We start from the raw sequence: 18,835 nt of genomic DNA, 5'->3' as shown, positions 1-18,835 counted from the left end.
TGATTCAAGCAGAAAACCGTTTTACGTGTACCCAGTCCGCACTTAAACCCAAATTGTGTCTTGCCGCTTAGCTCTTCTAGGTTTCTGAACATTTTTGTTTGGAGGATGCGAAAAAATACTTTAAACAAATGGCTCATGAAAGTGATCAATCTGTGATCTTTGTATTTTACCACTTTTTGTTATTTAGGGATCAATATAAAGGTTAAATAAATCTAATGCATTGGAATGTGGCCGGTGATATATATGGCATTGAAATTGTTACCAGCATGTCGATAATGTCATGTTTTAACATTTTTATAGCTTCCGTTGTAATGCTCTCCGGCCCAGGAGCCTTGCATAGTTTTGTTACTTTTATAACGTACTACACCTCGCCACAAATAATGGGAGGCAAGATAATTTTTCATAAATAATATACGAGACGGAATATTTTCATTCCGTCAAACCAGTCATTTTATGACTGTTTCGTTATTTTTAGCTCTTCAAATGTCCGGCTGGATAGAACGAAATAAAAAATATATCCCCTTCTATATAGGTGGTTAATACAAAACCTTTTTGTGATTTACTTATGTAATTTATTCTAAATAGAAGCAAACCTGCTACATTGACACATTCTGTCCCCGTAATCATATTATACTTTATTTAAAGTAAATTATAGTAAGTAATTATTTACACATCATATTATACTTTATTTAAAGTAGAAAAATGCGAATTTTTTCTACATGACGGTGATTCCTTAGATATTTTATAAAACAAATATCAGGTGGAACTTAGTGTCCTCTGAATTAAAGAGACAAAAGATGTTAATGTAGAAGATTTGCTGCTATTTAAACTAGCTTAAAAGTATTCAGTGAAAGGCAAAAGGTTATTGAGGATAGGGGATTGGCACTTAAAATATTCTAGTTTTTCGATGTTAATATGACAGTGTTAAGTACTTACAACTTATTTTCGAGTTTTAAAATTTATGTTGGTACCTTGACGATATAATTATTAACCATAAAGGGTTCTTAAAATGGTCAGTCAGTACCTTAGGGTTCTCTATTAAAATAACTATAAGTATAAACTAATAACAAGAATAATATTCCTAGAACAAATTAACTTGACGATACATACGTTTAATTTAAGTTTTAATTTAATTCATATAAATTAAATAATTGTGCGTATACCAAGACTGATTGTTAAAAAGGCAATTATGTTTTAGATAACTCTATTACAATGGATATGCCTATTCAATGTACACCTCCTGAAGAAAACTGTAAGAGTTTTTAATACACTTTTATTACGTAATTTTATACAAATTGGGAGCAAAGTGCAATTTTTTGCGCCAAAGCTTAGCTTCTACTTTAACGAGTAAAACCATAAAGCGCTCTAGTCAGTGGCGCGTATGTTGGAATACAAATACAAAATAAATATATTATAACTATGACAAATAAGTTTGAATGTCTTTCAAAATAATACAATAACTTTTATAGTACTTCTATAGTAATACAATAATACTCTTCAAGAATAAGATGAATTTTTTAATCTACCACCAACATGAAGTATTCGATTTGAATCGAGAAATGGTTGCAACGAAATGAGTTTGCTTATTGGCTTACAGGCCCCTTTTTTGACAAATTGCGAATTTCTTCTGAGAAAGATTTATTCTGAACTATCCTTACTAGGTAAAACATAGCGTTCGAAACCTCCTGAGAAGTTAAAGCACCTGAAGGGAAGACTTGAATATTTTGCAAAAATTAATGAAATTTCAAAATGTAAGCAGTACATCTCTTTAACTTAATCAAACTAGAGAATTGCTTTATTAATATAAAGTCTAATGTAGCAGACAAAGTAATGACCTGGGCAGTCTTTCACTCCGGAATGTCATCTGAAAGAGAAAATTGTGTAGGATAATCATTTGATTTCAGCCAGGAAGGTTCATGCTACCATAAGTCAGAAGACATGAGTAATTGGGAATAATTCCACGAGAAGCAAGATCAGCCGGATTGTCCTTCGAAACTACGTGCTGCCAACGTTTCCTTTGCGTTTTGGTCTGAATCTCAGCGACACGATTTCCTACAAACGTCTTTAATAGTTTTAACTGTGTGCGTATCCATGCCAAAGTGATAGTAGAATCAGACCAATGAAATACTTTATCGAAATTGATTACTCTTTCAGACAAACGAGCAAGTAACAATGCGCCGCAGAATTAAAAACGAGGTATGCTAATCACTTTTAGGGGTGCAACCTTGGATTTTGAGCATAAGAGACAAACCAAAACATGTCCATCAAAATCAACACTCTTAAAATAGATTGCAGCACCATATGCCTTGTTTCTGGTATCATCAAAACCATGTAGCTCATAAGAGATCGAATCCTTTAATTTTACGTACTTAGGTATTTCGACATTATTTAATCTAAGTAATTCCTCCTTGAAATGCTGCCACTGCGTAAAAATTATTTAGGGAACAGGTTCACCCTAGCCTTGCTATTCTTGCCAAAGAATTTGCATTATAATCTTGGCCGTAATTTACAAGCGCTAAGCAGCCCAAGAGGATCATAGATCTGAGCAATACAAGAATTGCTCTCTTCGTTACCTTATTAGGATTAGGTAAATCACCTATCTTATATGTTAGTGTATCCGAATCACACATCCAATTTAGACCAATTACCTTTATCTTTTCTTTTTTTTTTAATCTTCATCTGTCAGAAGATCATTGACATAGAAATCTCGCTTGACTATCTTGGAAGCAGTAGGGTAAAAATCTTTATTCTCGGATGCTAACTAAAATAAGCAACGAAAACCGAAAAGCAACCTGAAACGACGCTGAATGCACTCCATATGTGACCGTATTTAGCTGATATGTGCTTAGAGTATCAGAAGGAGAAGAACGCCAGAAAATGTACTAAAGTGTTCAATGTTTAGGATCCACGAGCAACTGACGATACAGATTTAATTTGCTTTGTACCGTTTCACCTGAAGATACTTTGCAAAGTGTAGAAAGCGAAACTGGTCATTTTGGTAGTAAAATTAAATTGATTGTAAGTTTTATTTTATTTCTTTCACCTCACTTCAATAGCTTTGCCTCCGTGTTTGTTACCTTCTCATAAGTTTTAGTTCTACAGTTGCCTATTGTGGAATATTGTAATATACAAGCCTATTGTGACTTGACTTGACTTTACCAGGATTTTGTTTGTTTGTTGCTTGTGGCGAATACATGGTGACTCCCGGCTAATACGACCAAGCATAAAGAGATCCCCCATCACGATAAGTTGTCAAGACTCTCGTAAGGGTTCTATCAAATTTAGTTTGCAAGTCTCCGATGATTTTCATAGTCATAAAAGTTTCCTTATTATAATTATATCTGTTAGGTAATAATAGTCTACAGATTTTTGTAATATCAGCAGATACAACAAATGTATGTTGTCGAAAACGCAATAAAATTAAGAATAAATCGTCCTGAATGGTAGGACCCAAAATTTGAATGTCATTTATTGATAGACCAGAAGAAGATGGAAATGAACTGTCGAACACCACACAACGCTTTAAGGTAAGACTGACAGCCTTTATGATACCGTGATAGGGAAGATAATACCAAAAGCTCTGTTGAGTTTTTTTGTTGTCCACTAGTATTTTAAAAGTAAAAGGTAAATTTGACAAGCTAATGTAGGTTAAAGAAAGTGTGACAGTTCTTCTTCTATTTCCTAGTGTTGTAACTAAAGTTAACTAGTTTTTGAAGCAAAAAGACCAAGCTAGTATGTATAATATTGGCATATTTTTAACAATCACTATTTGAATTACCTTTAAATTTAAATGTGACAATCGAAATAATTGAAATACTTTTTTATATAAGAAAAATTTTAAAAATTTTTTTAAAAAGTCAAAATTACAAAACAAGCTTTAGGTGAGTATTTAGTAACAAAATATTAATCCAAATATGTAATAAATGTACAAATTTTTAAAAAACTTCTGTAATGGTATATTTAAAAATTTTTTCATTTAAATTTTTTTTATATTAGATCGAGAAATCGATAAATTGTTTATAGCAACAAATTCTGATATTATTAAATATCAGTTATTTAGTTAAATTAAATTATTTATTAAATTAAATTAAATTTAATTATTAAATTAAATTATTAGTTATTAAATTATTAGTTATTAAATTAAATTTATAATGAGGTTGGCAATTCTGATATATGACAGTTGAGCGCCGGATATAGGTATAATTGCCGGTAACTGATGTACTATTTAAACGGTGTAACAGTAAATTTTATTCTTACTTTGAGTTTATAATGTACCAAGACAACATGTAACGTCCACGTCGACATTGGTAAGTCTGTCCAATAAATGTCTGCAACACTTTAACAAATTCAAACTAATAGTCACTTATGGTTATAAGTTTAGTATATCTATTCGACAACGTGAAATTTGTATATGAATTAAGATTAAAATAAATTGATTTAATTAGTAATACTAGTCTGAATGATTCTTTAATGTTGTCTTAGAATTTTAAACCACGTGTTGACTTAAATCAAATTCTATATAATGATTCATATATTCAAAGTCAGGTGGACTACATATATTAGAAAACTTGTGGCAAGTAAGTTGAGGTACCATACCAGTCAAATACTGATATTTAATTTAGTTTTAGGAAAAAAGAAAGTTTTTTGGAAACATATCAAGAAGAGTATTGGGGATGTGAGGATGTCGTCGGATGCAAATTTGAAATCTTTCGTTGAAGATTGGGATAATTAAGGTGTATTAAGTGTATTATAATTTGTGTTGACTATATATGAAGTTATAAAATATATATTGTGGATTTTACATAATGCTGAAGTTAATTTTTCAAAATACATTTAAAAGTTTAAATGTATTCCTGTATGTCATAAAACTTTCAACTATCTGAATACTTTAGTTTTGGAATAGGACCATTTTAAAAATTATTACCTTTTTTCAAAAAAGTTTGATTCCGCAGTTATTGTTCAAAAACTGGTAAATTGATTTTATTGAAATGTTGATTTAAATAATGATTTTTGTCGCAATGTATGAAGAGCCTACGTATAATATAAGTATAATAAATAAAATCACAATATCAAGCTTTTTATTAACTATTTTTTGCGATTTTTAGTACTTTTTCGTTATTAATATTTTTTAAAAAGCTGCGTTTATGTACTTCTCACCCAAATGTGCTCATTTTAAAAGATTTATCGCCTAGTGTATTATAAATGAAATTTATAATTAATTTTAAATTATTTTAAATTATTTAAAACACTGAAATACGTTTTTATGTCTTTTACCTCAATAAAATTATTTTCTGTCGATTTCTGATCTGTGATATTACTATACAATTCACTTAGCATTTATGTAGTAGATATAAAGTAAACCAGTTGCAAAGACCCTAATATTTTTAAATTATAGATATTTTATTCGCATTTCATATTCCAACTGCATATGTATTTTGTGTCAAGACCTGAATATTTTTACTTATTTATCACTACTGAAATAAAGCGTAACGAAAAATATACAGAAGGGACTTATAACTTCGAAAAATGAATTTTAGATTCGCTTGTGGTTAACAGAATAAAAATGAACCTTCTCTCTTGGCTTCTGAATATCCTTTTTTTTTTAGATGAGAAGCTTCCTTTGAAATGAGTCTCATATTCATATAATTGAAAACATCAATCACTTTTAAACGTCACTAACTATTTTGGACATGTTTCTTACTTTATTTTTTAAATTTTTACAAGTACACGGTTGGAATATATTCTATTTATTTTTTTTTATTTTGAACAATACTTATACTAATTGTATACTTTTGATAGATAGAAATAGATACATACAAATGGATATAAATCCTGACGTGAATTATGTTCTGTGGTTATTTATTTCTAATAATACAGTGTAATCTCTAGTTGATTTTTGCCTCTAATGTTTTCAAATATATATTTGTATTGGGACTTTTGTTCAAAGAATCTATTGTTGATTCTTGGAATATTGAATGAACGTAGATTTACCATAAGATCTCCACTATCATTCAATTAGTCTTCATTGAACTTTTTTTTGGTCCCTGGAATAATATCCTGTTAAATATTCTTCTTCTTCTTCTTGTAGTACCTATCCGTTTCGGATGTTGGCGACCATCATGGCAATCTGTATTTTACACACTGCTGCTCTAAAACGATTATTGGTTGTTGTGTTGAACCACGTACGTAGATTTTTAGCCAAGAAATCCTTCGCCTTCCTGTTCCTTGTTTTTTTTTCTACTTTTCTGTGTAGAATTAATTGCAGCAACCCATATCTTTCGCTGTTTTCCATGATGTAGCAAAGGTATTCGATTTTGGCTGTTTTTATTGTAGTTAACAACTCTTTTTCTTTTTGCATTCTTAAAATAACGTCCTGGTGAGTCACGTGGTCGGTATAAAGTATCTTCAAGATTCGAAGATAAGGCCACATTTCGAAAGCCTCAATTTTTTTGCTTGTAGCGTCTATGAGAATCCTCGACTCAACTCCGTACAACAGTAAAGGAAAGATTTAACATCGTAGTAACCTGATTTTTATAAATACTGATAAATCATGACATTTGGATAGCTTGGTTCCAATTTTCATTGACGTTCGTACCAAAGTCGGTGCATGTTTTCACTCTTTCTATTATTTGATCATTCACACTGATTATACATTTTGTTTTCTTAATGTTTAGTGAAAGTCCATATCTCTGACTTATTTCTGCGATTCTGTTTATTAACTCTTGGAGGGCTTCAAAACTGTCAACGAATACCACAGTGTCATCCTCGTATCTGATGTAATTGAAACATTCTCCGTTAATTCGAATTCCAGGTTCAACATCCTCTACTGCTTCTTAAAAGAGTTCCTCAAAGTAAGTGTTGCACAGCAGCGATAGTATACATCGCTGTCGGAGCACACGCTTGATTTTAATATCATCAGATTCTCCTGCCTTGTACGGATAGAGAATGTTTAATTCCAGTAAAGATTGCTAATAATTCTTAGATTACAGGTGTTTCTTCCAAGATTTGTTAATATATCCATCAGCTTATCGTGCTTTACGCTATCGATCGCTTTATGGTTATCATTGAAGCATGCATAAATATCACATCGTTGAAATAGCACTTGTATGCTAAAAAGAGCGTCTCTCGTACCCACTGCGTTCCGAAAACCAAACTGTGTACGGCTGATTTTTGCTTTGCATAGTCTATATATCCTTTGATATACGATTTTTAAAAATAACTTTAAAATGTGGCTCATTAACCTGATGATCCGGAAATCGTCATTGTCAGGTTCAGGAGCTTGGCGATCTTTTAGTTGTGATATTGCTTTTTCCACTTCATCTGATGTGCTTGATAAGGAGTAATTACATATGTAGGGTGGAGATTGTTTGAACGTATTATCATCAAAGAGTTCTTGTATGTATTTGGCCCATATGCATATTTCTTGATTTTTTTCTGTGATGATGTTTCCCTATTTATCTTGCAGTTTGCTAGCTGTGTTGTATTTTTTAAGACCAGCTGCTTGTTTTACCTTTTTATGCATATTAAGTGTATTGTATTGTTCCAACATCTCAATCTCTTCACACTGTGTTTTCAACCAATTTTCTTTGGCCTTTCGTGTTATGGTTCTTATTTGTCTCTAAATATTTTTGTGCATTCTTTTGTGGTACTTTGATTTTCATTTGTCTCACGAGTGCAGAATATTCACATTCATCCAATTTTTTCTCTTTTCGTTTTTTTGTATTAAATGTTCTTTTCTAATATTGTTAAAGGTTTTACATATATTTTAGAGTGATTCTTTTGGATTATATGTTTACGTGAACTCTCACAGACGCTACCTGTAAAAAAATGAGGCTTTTGAAATGTGGCTTTATCGTCGAATCCTGAAAATATACTGTACCGATAACGTTACTTACAAGGACGTTCTATTAAGAATGCAAACAGGAAAATAGTTGAAATAGCCAATATCGATTACCTCGGTCATATCATGAGGAACAGCGAAATATATGGGTTGTTGCAATTAATTATTCAAGGGAAAGTAGAAGGAAAATGAGGACCAGAAAGGCAAATGATTTTCTGGCTGAAAAATCTACGTAGGTGGTTAACACAACAACCACAAATATTTTCAGCGCAGCAGTTTGCAAAACACAGATTGTCATGATGGTCGCCAACACCCAAAACAGAAAGGCACTACAAGTAGAAGAAGAATATGTCTGTCTGAATATAATAGACTCCAGGTGGATATTTACACAGAAAGAAATAAATAGAAAGATTTTCAAAAAGGCTCGGTTAGTTACAAGTGGTTATAAACAAGAACTTGATCTAGATGAAGATATTTACACTCCAGTGACCAGAATCATAACATCACTATTGGTATTAGCTCTTAAAAAAGATTCAGAAATTCGTCAAATGGATGTGAAATCTGCTTTTCTAAATGGAGAATTGAAGGATCCTATTTATGTTCAACCACCTTCAGGACTTTCACAAGTTTAGCAAGGTTATGTGTGTCAACTTAGGAAAGTTTTATATGGAGTAAGACAAAGCCCTAAGTATTGGTATGATCGGTTACATTTATTCTTACGTGATAACAATTTCAAAAGATCTACTTTGATCCCTGTTTATATATAAAATGTAATACTTACTTGCTAATTTGGGTAGATGATTTGATGATAATATCTGATAATGTCATTAATGTAAATAACATAAAAGAGCAATTATCATGAGAATTTGAAATTGAAGATTTAACTAATAATTCTAATAAAAATGTATTTCTGGGTATTGAAATTAAAAAGAAAGGTGGTTTCAAAGAAGAATTTAATTGGAGAAGTTTTAAACCAATTTAATACGAATTATTGTAAACCCTTGGATCTGCCTATTCAACCAAAATAAATTTAATTAAAAATGATAATTATCTTTTTAATGTGTCTTATAAACAACTTATTGGATCACTTATGTACAATATATTAGAAACAAGACCAAATTTATGTTTTACGTTAATGTATTTTAGTCAATTTCAAAACGGTTTGGTGTCAACCATTGAAATCACTTTAAAAATGTTTACAGAAAACTGAAAATTTTGTTGTAAGATATGTAAAATCTAATAATACTGTCATAAATATTAATGCTTTTGAAGACTCTGATTTTGCTTACAATATTAATGATCGGAAATGTGTAAGTGGATTTGTTTTGAATTTTAATAGTAATATTATTTTCTGGAAATCAACGAAACAGTCAGTTGTAGCAATTTCTAGTACTGAGGCAGAATATGTTGCTTTGTATAACTGTATAACTGAGTGTCTCTTTCTTAAGCAGTTACTAGAGGATATGATTTGAAAAATTGTTGATCCAATAGTGATATTAGAAGACAATCAGTCATACATAAAGATTGCATGTACTATAGAAACAAAACGATCTAAACACATAGATGTTCGTCATCATTTTATTAGAATTCATTGTGTTTATGAGAATAAAATTAAACTGGTATATGTACCCAGCGAACATCAGTGTGCTGATATGATGACAAAAGCATTATCTTGTGTTAAGTTTAAAAATGTTAAAGACTGTATTGATACTTATATGATACTATTGTTTAATAATTAGTTTTAAGTTATTTTGGCGGAATTGAGGGGAGGTGTTAAAATACCTCAATTCCCGCTTGATTTTAAAACTGACATATGTCATGTCAGGTTGTAACTATAGAATAAGTCAGTTATAACGTTATAAACGTTACATCTTTATTAATTTATATTTAAATAATTATTTTAGTTTAATTTCTTTGTTAATTTATTAATTCCTTTACATTCAGTTTCGTTTTTACTATTTTTTCTTCAAAAAGTAGTTGGCGCCCTCTCTTTCTCTTTCTTTCAGGTAGAATAAATATTTGCCTTCTCTCTCTCTGTCCGGTAGATTAAATATTCTACTCTATGTTGACAAAAAAGCTAATTCCATCATAGACATACGTCCTATGTCATCTGTGCTAACTTCCATTTAGTCTCCCACTTATCTTCTGTTAATCAGCTTTTCTGACATGGTGGGATATGTTTTTTGTATGTTTCTGAGATTTATAAATGAAGGTAAGAATTATAATAAGGTTTATTTTATCGTCTGCAGAATTCAAAATGTGGCTATATAGGCGTATTCTTAAAATTCCTTGGACTGCAAAAGTCTCAATCAAAAAAGTGTTAAGACGAATTGGACATGGCAGAAAGCTAATGAACACAATTAAAATAAGAAAAACCTCGTGTCTGGGCCACATACTTCTAAACGATAAATTATCTCTTTTACACGTCATCATGCAAGGACAAGTAGAGGAAAGAAAATGCTGGGGAAGAAAGAGAAATTTTGGCTGAGGAATATTAGAGATTGGACTAATTTCAATGTAGAACAGATATTTCACGTTGCAAAAGATAGGGAAGCGTTTAAAGAAGTGATCGTCAACCTTCGTTAGAAGACGACACAATAAGAAGAAGAATGGTAAGCTGTTCTAATATATATGCAGTCTTCTCATGATCTATATATTTTAATTGATTAATTTTCAAATTCCTGCTTCTGCTCTTTTTTCTCTATACAGGGTGGCCCCGAAGTCTGGAAACGACCAATTATCTCGTAAATTGCTATTCATAAGTTTACAAAATTTGAGGTACACCTATTTTGGGATATGGAGATTCCATATTTTATATTTGCAATGTTGTCAGATTTGCCGTTTCTCTTATATTATTAGTAACGTTGGTTTTTCAAATGCATCACTCTGTATATTCAGTCATTATTGGAATCTCATATTCAATACGAGTTTAATCATATGTAACACTTATGATTTTATGTAGTGTGGAAGGTCTTAAATATATAAAACAATGCAAAAAAGTAGATTTTAATACATTTTAATATAATATTTAAATGTAGAATGCTGTGATTTTAACATTTGTTCACCATTTACATTATTAATTAAAACTGACAATAGTTGTGTTTCGAAAAGTTCTGCAAGATAAATTGCTTCTCTAAAATGGCTCTTATCGAAAAAGAACGACTTACTATTCTAATGATGAGAGTGTACGGTGACAGAAAAAGATCTTATTGTGAAGTAGCCATCTTGTTCAATGATACTTTCCCAAACCGTACTCCTATTCATAAGGCGACTTTACAAAAAACTTTAAAGCGATTTGAGGAATCTGGAGAAGTAAAAGATAGATACCGATCAGGTAGACCGAAAAGAGTTATGAATGACAACAAAACTTTAGATATAATACAAAGTTTTATTGAAGATCCACAACATCCTCAGGCAGGATTGCACAATGATGTAGGTCGTTCTTCAGTCTTACGTGTATTACGTAAGAATAAATTTAAACCATACAAAATTAACTTATTGCAAGAATTAAGTGAAGATGACTTTGATCGTAGATTAGAGTTTACTGAGGTAATGATGGATAAAATTGAAAATGATGAAAATTTCGTTAACAGAATATATTTTTCCGATGAAGATTTTTTTCCTATGTGAACCTACCAACTATGTGGAAGTGTAAATCGACACAACTTAAGGTACTGAAGTGACGTAAATCCACACTGGATGCGTGAAAACCATACTAAAGGACCACAAAAATTAAATGTATGGTCAGGTATAGTAGGTACTCAGTTAATTGGGCCATTTTTAATCAAAGAACATTATTTAACGTCAGATAGCTACGAAATGTTACTTAGAAATGAAATTGTACGTACACTGAGAAACTTGTTTGGGGCCAATTTTAATTTCAGCAAGATAGAGATCCAGCTCATTTTTGGTGTAAATGTTCGGCATTATTTAGATGAGATATTTCCCGGACGATGGATTGGTAGACGAGGTAGAATTGAATGGCCTCCACGTTCACCTGATTTTAATCCTAAAGATTATTTTTGATTTTTATCTTGATTATTTTCAGAAATGGAGCACATTTTAAACACTTGATAAAGTAAGCATCATGTTAAAAAATGATGTAATTTGTAATCTATCAATTGTTACGTTTTAATGTAGTTGAAAATAGTTAGTATTAAAATATTTATTGAGACAATTAGGCGTTGCCATACTTCTGTTTTATGTATTTAAGACCTTCCAAACTACATAAAATCATAAGTGTTGCATATGGTTGAACTCATATTGAATAGGAGATTCTAATAATGACTGAATATATAGGCTGATGAATTTGAAAAACCAGTTACTAATAATATAAGAGAAACGGCAAATCTGGCAACATTGCAAATATAAAATATTGAATTTCCGTATCCCAAAATAGGTGTGCCTCAAATTTTGTACAATTATGTCTTAAATTGCGCTAATATCTATGCGCTCATCATTTAGTTCTTCCATAAGTTTCTGATCTCTAGTATTAAGTAACTTTAGGTAACTCTTAACCGTAACATAATATGCTCCTTCTTTTACTTTATTGTCCTTTTCATAGTGAAAGTCGCCGTTGTGTAGACCGTCCTTATCTGAGACAGGTTGTTTGAATATATTGTTTTTACGCCTATAAGTAAGTTACTGGCTTGGAATAATGGCGGACTGGTGCTGGGATTGTCAGCTTTGGCCTTCACATATGTCAATATTTAGCTAAATGTTCCTTGGTAAATTCTTTGGCCTTTATCTTTCTTGGAGCCATTTGTCCACCATTTAACACACTACATATTTTGTATCCATATGTGAATGGCTACACTTTTCTGTATGTTTGCAATTCTGAAGGACTATGCCAAGCCAACTAGGAGTAGATCACAATCGTAGAATTTTCTACGTACTGTCTTATCAGATTCGCAGCTAAACAATGGGATTACTACTTGTAATAATTAAACGGCAAATGAAAAATAAACATGTACTTTATTAAATTTTATAAACATATTTTAATTTTATAGTATGCAACAAAGAGTATAAATATGTTCTAGTTAAGTAATATTTCAGTTTAACATGTTGAAGAATTTTAATAGAGAACAATATTTGTGAAAATCAAGGAAAACAGTATAAAGTTATGTACTTAAACTAAAGAATTTTTTTTATTTAAAATAAAAATTTATACCTACTGATGTGCAACACGTTTTATTATTGTTTTGAATATTTTTCGTTACATTACTTTATGCATTTATCTCCATACTGTTAAAATATTGAATTTTATAATTAATTTTATTTTATATCGAGTATATTTGAAATAGTCAATTAATATCGTCATCATTCTCTTTATCTTATTATGGAGTCATCTGTTCTCACCATTTCTCCACGTTTTGATCTGTGATAATCAGATAGGTAAGTATACACAAAGCATATTTTGCATATTTTATGTAACGGGTAAAACGTATGCTTTTTATAAAAATACATATTTTTATAAAAAGTAAGTTCCGTTTTTGGACATAGTACATTTAAATGTTCTTGGTATTTTACAATAGAAAAAAATCCCTATTAGGAAAAACACCCATTATTCGTGTGCCAAATCTTCTTGGTATTTCACACTACAATAATAACAATATAATTTCTTTAACTTCTTGATAAGATGGGGAAACACAAATCTGTTGGAAATTTTTGAAGATATAGACTGATAATGTTCGGCATTTTAGAAAAGTTAGACAGGAGGCGAAAAGGAGCTGTATCCAGAGGGAAGAAAACAGAATTACTATACGAGTAAAGAAGGGCATCTAATAGAAGATAAGCAGGGAAAGCTAGATAGGTGGCAAGAGATTTGTTTTATAAAGAACCGGATAAAAATGATGAGGAGCAAGTGGAAATGGTAGGAGAAGTCAACGACACGGCGGAAATAATGAAGACTCCCACAGTGAAAGGAATAAGATAAATCGTATATAGCATGAAAAAGAATAAAAGTGCAGGCAATTAAGAATGCGGGAGAAGCACTTATAACGCGGATATATAGTCTGCTAACGAAAATCTGAGAGCGAGAGGAAATGCCGGAAGTATGGAGAGAAGCAATAGTATGTCACATTCATAAAAAGGGAGATAAAGCAGTGTGCGAAAACTACAGGAGTATCACTCTTCTGGATGTAACATATAAGGTACTCGTCAGAGCCATAAGAAGTAAACTGGAACGACACTTAAAGGAGCATATTGGTGAATACTAGGGAGGATTCAAAAAGAGCATATCCACCATAGGTAAATATTTGTGTTAAAAATTATTCAGAGTAGTAGGTACGTACGAGCAACAGTTAAAGCTAAACCTCCTCTTTATAGATTTTAAACAAGCTTACGACTTTGTGATAAGCAGGCGTCTGTACCATGTCCTAAGAGTACTTGGAATTCCGGAAAAGATGATTAGACTAGTAAAAATGACCTTAAGGAAAACCGATAATAGAGTGAGGATAGAATAAATCAGGAAAATTTAAAGTAAGAAGGGGACTAAAGCAGCAAGATTAGCTGTCCACAATACTTTTCAATTACTTGCTGGACACAATAATGAGAGAAAGAGTGGAATACAAACGATAGTTATGATTTATGACAACAGAAGCCAGGTCCTGACCTTTGCGAACGATGTGGTGGTCATGGCAAGAACTAAAGGAGAAGTGCTGATGATTTCCAAACTCTATAAAACGAAGGCTAAACAGTAAGGACTGATTATTAAAGTGCAAAAAACAAAGTATATGAAAATGGGGTAGACAATATATGAAGGCACACAAATTAAGACTACCACAAACAACGAGAATCAATAGTATTGCTTCAAAAATGTGACAGAGTTTGAGTTTCCAGGAGTAACCCTAACAAGTAAAGGAAAAGAAAGCTTAGAAATTGAGAAACGGACTATACAGAGATGAACAAAAATCAAGAAAATATGCTGAACATCTGAAGACAGGGTATTTTAAGAAGGATATTCAGGGGAGTAAAAGACTATGAAGACATTCGGAAGAGACGAACAAATAAAGAGATCGGAGACCTGTCCGAGAAACCAGAAATTAGCCAGATCATCAGGACAAAGAGACTTAGATGGTTAGGCCATCTTGCGAGAATTACAGATGGAAAATGGGCAAAGGACTCGCTGTCAAGCGAAGAAGAAAAGAGGACGACCACGAAAAAAGTGGTCGACCTACAAACTATATATATATATATATATATATATATATATATATATATATATATATATATATGAAAAAGGATAATGCGAGTGAATAATAAAAGTAAAATTAATGTATATATATATATATATATATATATATATATATATATATATATATACATTGTTTTATTTCGTGATATAAATTACAGATTCATTTATTTTTTATCAGATAAAATGCATAATGCATAATCCAATGTTTATGGAAATAGAGAAAACATCTTTCTTATCAGAACATAAAACACAGAATTTTCACAATTTATGAAACGTTTACAATCAGGAAATTTTAATTTTATCTGACTCAATTACATTGACAATTCAGACATATATAATATTTTAAAGTAGACGATTTAAAAATGATATTACCAATATTGCTGTTGCATTCCTGAGGCGACTTTATTGTAAGATAGTTAATTCGATTACATAAAATCAACTTGAGAATAACCATAAGGAAAATGTCTCCTCAAAATAAACTATGAAATTACTAACAGTAGAATTTTACTGTTATCATAGCATGTGGTCTTTTTAAAGACGAAATACATGCTTTATTTTTTTTTCTGATGGATATTCTTAAGTTAAAGTTAATTTCATGTAAGAGAATGAACTATCTTACAATAAAGTCGTCCCAGGAACGCAACTCGACAATATTGGCAATATTTTAAAGTCGTCTACTTTAAAATGTATAATATATTTCTGAGTTGTATATGATAATAAAAAAGTTATAACGCCTAAAAAAAATTTTTATTTTCCATTTTATGATAAAAAATAATGGGAATAAAGTTGTAGACAATTAATTTGTTAAAAATAATCTCTGGTAAAATTTTTTGTATAGTTGCTAGTTTACTAGATATACCTCAAAAATCCGTTGCACTCTTTTTTCAAGGTGGCGGCCGGGGAAAAAGGGTAGTGACCTCACAAATTTATACTTAAGCTTATACTAAACCCCTACGCAACAAAAAAATAAAATTGCGTACTCTAAAAAATGCAACTTAAATGTAACTTTTCAATAGACTAAAGGATAATCGAAGAGGTTAGGAAAAAGCAATAGAGAAATTGACACAGACATTGCAGATTAAAAAAAAATTAAAGACAAAAGTTTTGGGTATCACAGAATATTAGGCAAAGTACCGATAGGGTTTAATTATTTATACAATACCAGAGAATTTACCCCATTTGCTAGCTTAACAGAATAATATATATCAGTACCACCGATGATCTAAATAAAAAAAGAGAGATGAAAATAACGGATATGAAGATGAACAGAGAGGGAACAGTCAAAAACAGTTATACATAACCTCTAGTAAAACAAGCAGAGGACAATAAGGTAAAGATATTACAGGAACAGAAAGAAGCAAGCAGGAAGGAATTTGAAGCCAACTATAAAAGCAGCAGATTGTAGCTTATACTAAAAATAAAAATAACTGCAATAAAAAAGAAATGAATGCTTAAATAAAAGTAAACATAATGCAAAAATAGTTTGTATGAGAAAAAGATAAGTCGCTAAGTCGTAACACAGAAAAAAGGGAAAAGACACCAAAGACTGGGCTAATAAAGAATATACCAAATTAGCCAAGTAAAAAGAAGACACGCTAATAGAAATTAAACTACTACTGGCGTTCAGTTATTATTCCATCTCGTTAATTTGCTCCTGTAATTTTCTCTCATCGGAATTTTCGCTTGTGAGTTTCACTTTCTGGTTCTGTTTAATTCTAAGCAACAACTACGCAAATCGATACTGGCTACATACATTGTATATATTCGGATATTATTACGTGATCATCTATTGTCTCAGCAGGCTCGAAAGGACAAGTCTTCTACATCTTAATTACCAGATACATATAAAGTACACTTTGGTAATTTATCGTTTTCGATTTATACTCATATATATTTTCTGTAGTATAAGATTAGTAATAAAATACTTATCTAGAAGTTAAAACTGAAAAAATCATAATCTAAAAATAGAAAATAATTGTTCACAGGATGTTCTAATTCGATACAAATCAACTTTTTTAAAAATCATTGTATAAACAAAGAAACTGTATTTGTAGGCTATTAAAGACTATTTAAAGTCTTCTAGAAAGAAACTTTCGACAATATTTGGTTACAATTTTTTATTATATTTTATTTTTTTAAGTAAAGAATAGTAATATGATTTAGTTCACCCCGATCTTTTTAGTAATTTTAGCAATAACAAATAAAGAAATATTTATACTACAAGCTTAGTCTATTTCATTGGCAATGATCAGCTGATGATAGCTCTAAATGAAAATATTAAGTATTAAGTCAGACACCTCCATTATACCAAGAAGGCATCCACCTTTGTTCTTTATATAAATTTTGCCTAATACTACTACGACTAGGAATTCGATCGTTAACGACAAAAAAAGCTGGATCAGTCTCGGTAGAATTCCAAATATTTGCTTCTACTGATGAAGATGGCTTCAGCTGATTTCTTCTCCAGTTGCCTGCTGATTTTGGTGGCAAAAATCCCAGACTTGGTGAGGACTCCCTACTTATTTTTCCTGTATTATTTCCTGGCACTGGTGAACGAGTTGATGATCTACGAAAAACACGCTTTTTACTTTCCGGCGATAATCTAACAGTTTCAGTTTTTATTCTTTTGGGACGCATTAACGTTTTAGCTTTTTCTCGAGACAATGGTCGGCTAGACTCCTTGGCAGAGGTTGTTTTCGGAGAAGAAGGCACACTGGACGGCTTTGGTACAGATGATTGTGGTCTTTTTACTTTTGGTGAGGTAGTTTTACTTTTTTCTGGATTGTCTGCAGAACTAAAATCGGAAATAAGTTTGAGTTTATTAATATTTAAACAAATAAATGCATATATTTAAGCATCTTGCTAGTATTAGTAATTGTTCTACAATAAATAAAGTGAAAATGTTAGTAAAAATCGATATAAATCGATATCTGTTATATTCTCCCAAATTTTAACGCATGGCTACTTATTGAAATTCAAACATTGTACAGCAATTCTTTTATATAAAGCCCGACGATTATGTATATTTCGGAAATTGTACAGTATTAGGTTTATTCCTTAACCAAACTTTCGTCATTCAATCTGGTCCCATCCTACTATTCTGTTGCTGCCCGTTCCGATTCGGAAAGCAACAAACCAGTACCGTATGACTCTTTAAGGTCCACTCACTTAATAGTTTCGCCATGATAGCCGCAAGTCAGAACTTGGGAACCCAATAAAACCTGGATCCCACACCCATCAAGGAATGCGTGTCAACAAAAATGGATAACAAAAATTCCCTCTCCGGGTGGTAAAGACCAAGGACCCACGGTCGTTGACAACCCAAGACGTGCACATTCAGATTGGGACTGATCTAATATGAACTGCAAAACCTCCTGCATGAAAGTTATGTGGAACGAAAGCAAAGTGGTCCCACGTCAGCTCGCCTCGAATACTAAGACACTAAGAACGCAACCCGTTGACCAGTGCAACTTATATACTTGTCCCGCTTCTAGTAGCTCAGTAGCCCCTTACTGACTACCGACACCACAAACAACGCCCATGTTACTGTTCCTATGTACGGAACGTAAGAACTGGCTGCGATCCCGACACCTTAAGCGACGGCTCACCAAATCTCGTTCCATCCTGTTGCTCGACTTTTACGATTGGTAGGGACCAGCACTCTGGTAGGAGCTACTTCGATACGACCGCTGCTAGACATACGGACATATCATTGGTCTCCTCCGTTCACTCTGCAGGAAGCTACTGGAATTAGGCCGCACGTTACTAAATGTTGTGAAAGTAAGTTTAAATTACATTGT

At 31.7% G+C, this 18,835-nt stretch overlaps 1 protein-coding gene across 1 annotated transcript in view; it reads right to left on the bottom strand.

The window, feature by feature from the left end:
* Positions 1-15,326: 15,326 nt before the first annotated feature.
* Positions 15,327-18,835, bottom strand: part of LOC140443458 (uncharacterized) — a 223,669-nt gene continuing 220,160 nt past the window's right edge. Inside the window, exon 8 of the mRNA XM_072534732.1 lies at positions 15,327-17,829. Within this exon, the coding sequence (XP_072390833.1) occupies positions 17,325-17,829 (505 nt within the window). The 3' untranslated portion in view covers positions 15,327-17,324. The remainder of the gene's footprint in view (positions 17,830-18,835) is intronic.

This window comes from Diabrotica undecimpunctata, chromosome 6 (assembly GCF_040954645.1).
Source record: "Diabrotica undecimpunctata isolate CICGRU chromosome 6, icDiaUnde3, whole genome shotgun sequence".
Lineage (NCBI taxonomy): Eukaryota > Metazoa > Arthropoda > Insecta > Coleoptera > Chrysomelidae > Diabrotica > Diabrotica undecimpunctata.
The sequence above is the reverse complement of the archived record's forward strand: the minus strand, read 5'-3'. Positions and strand labels throughout refer to the sequence as shown.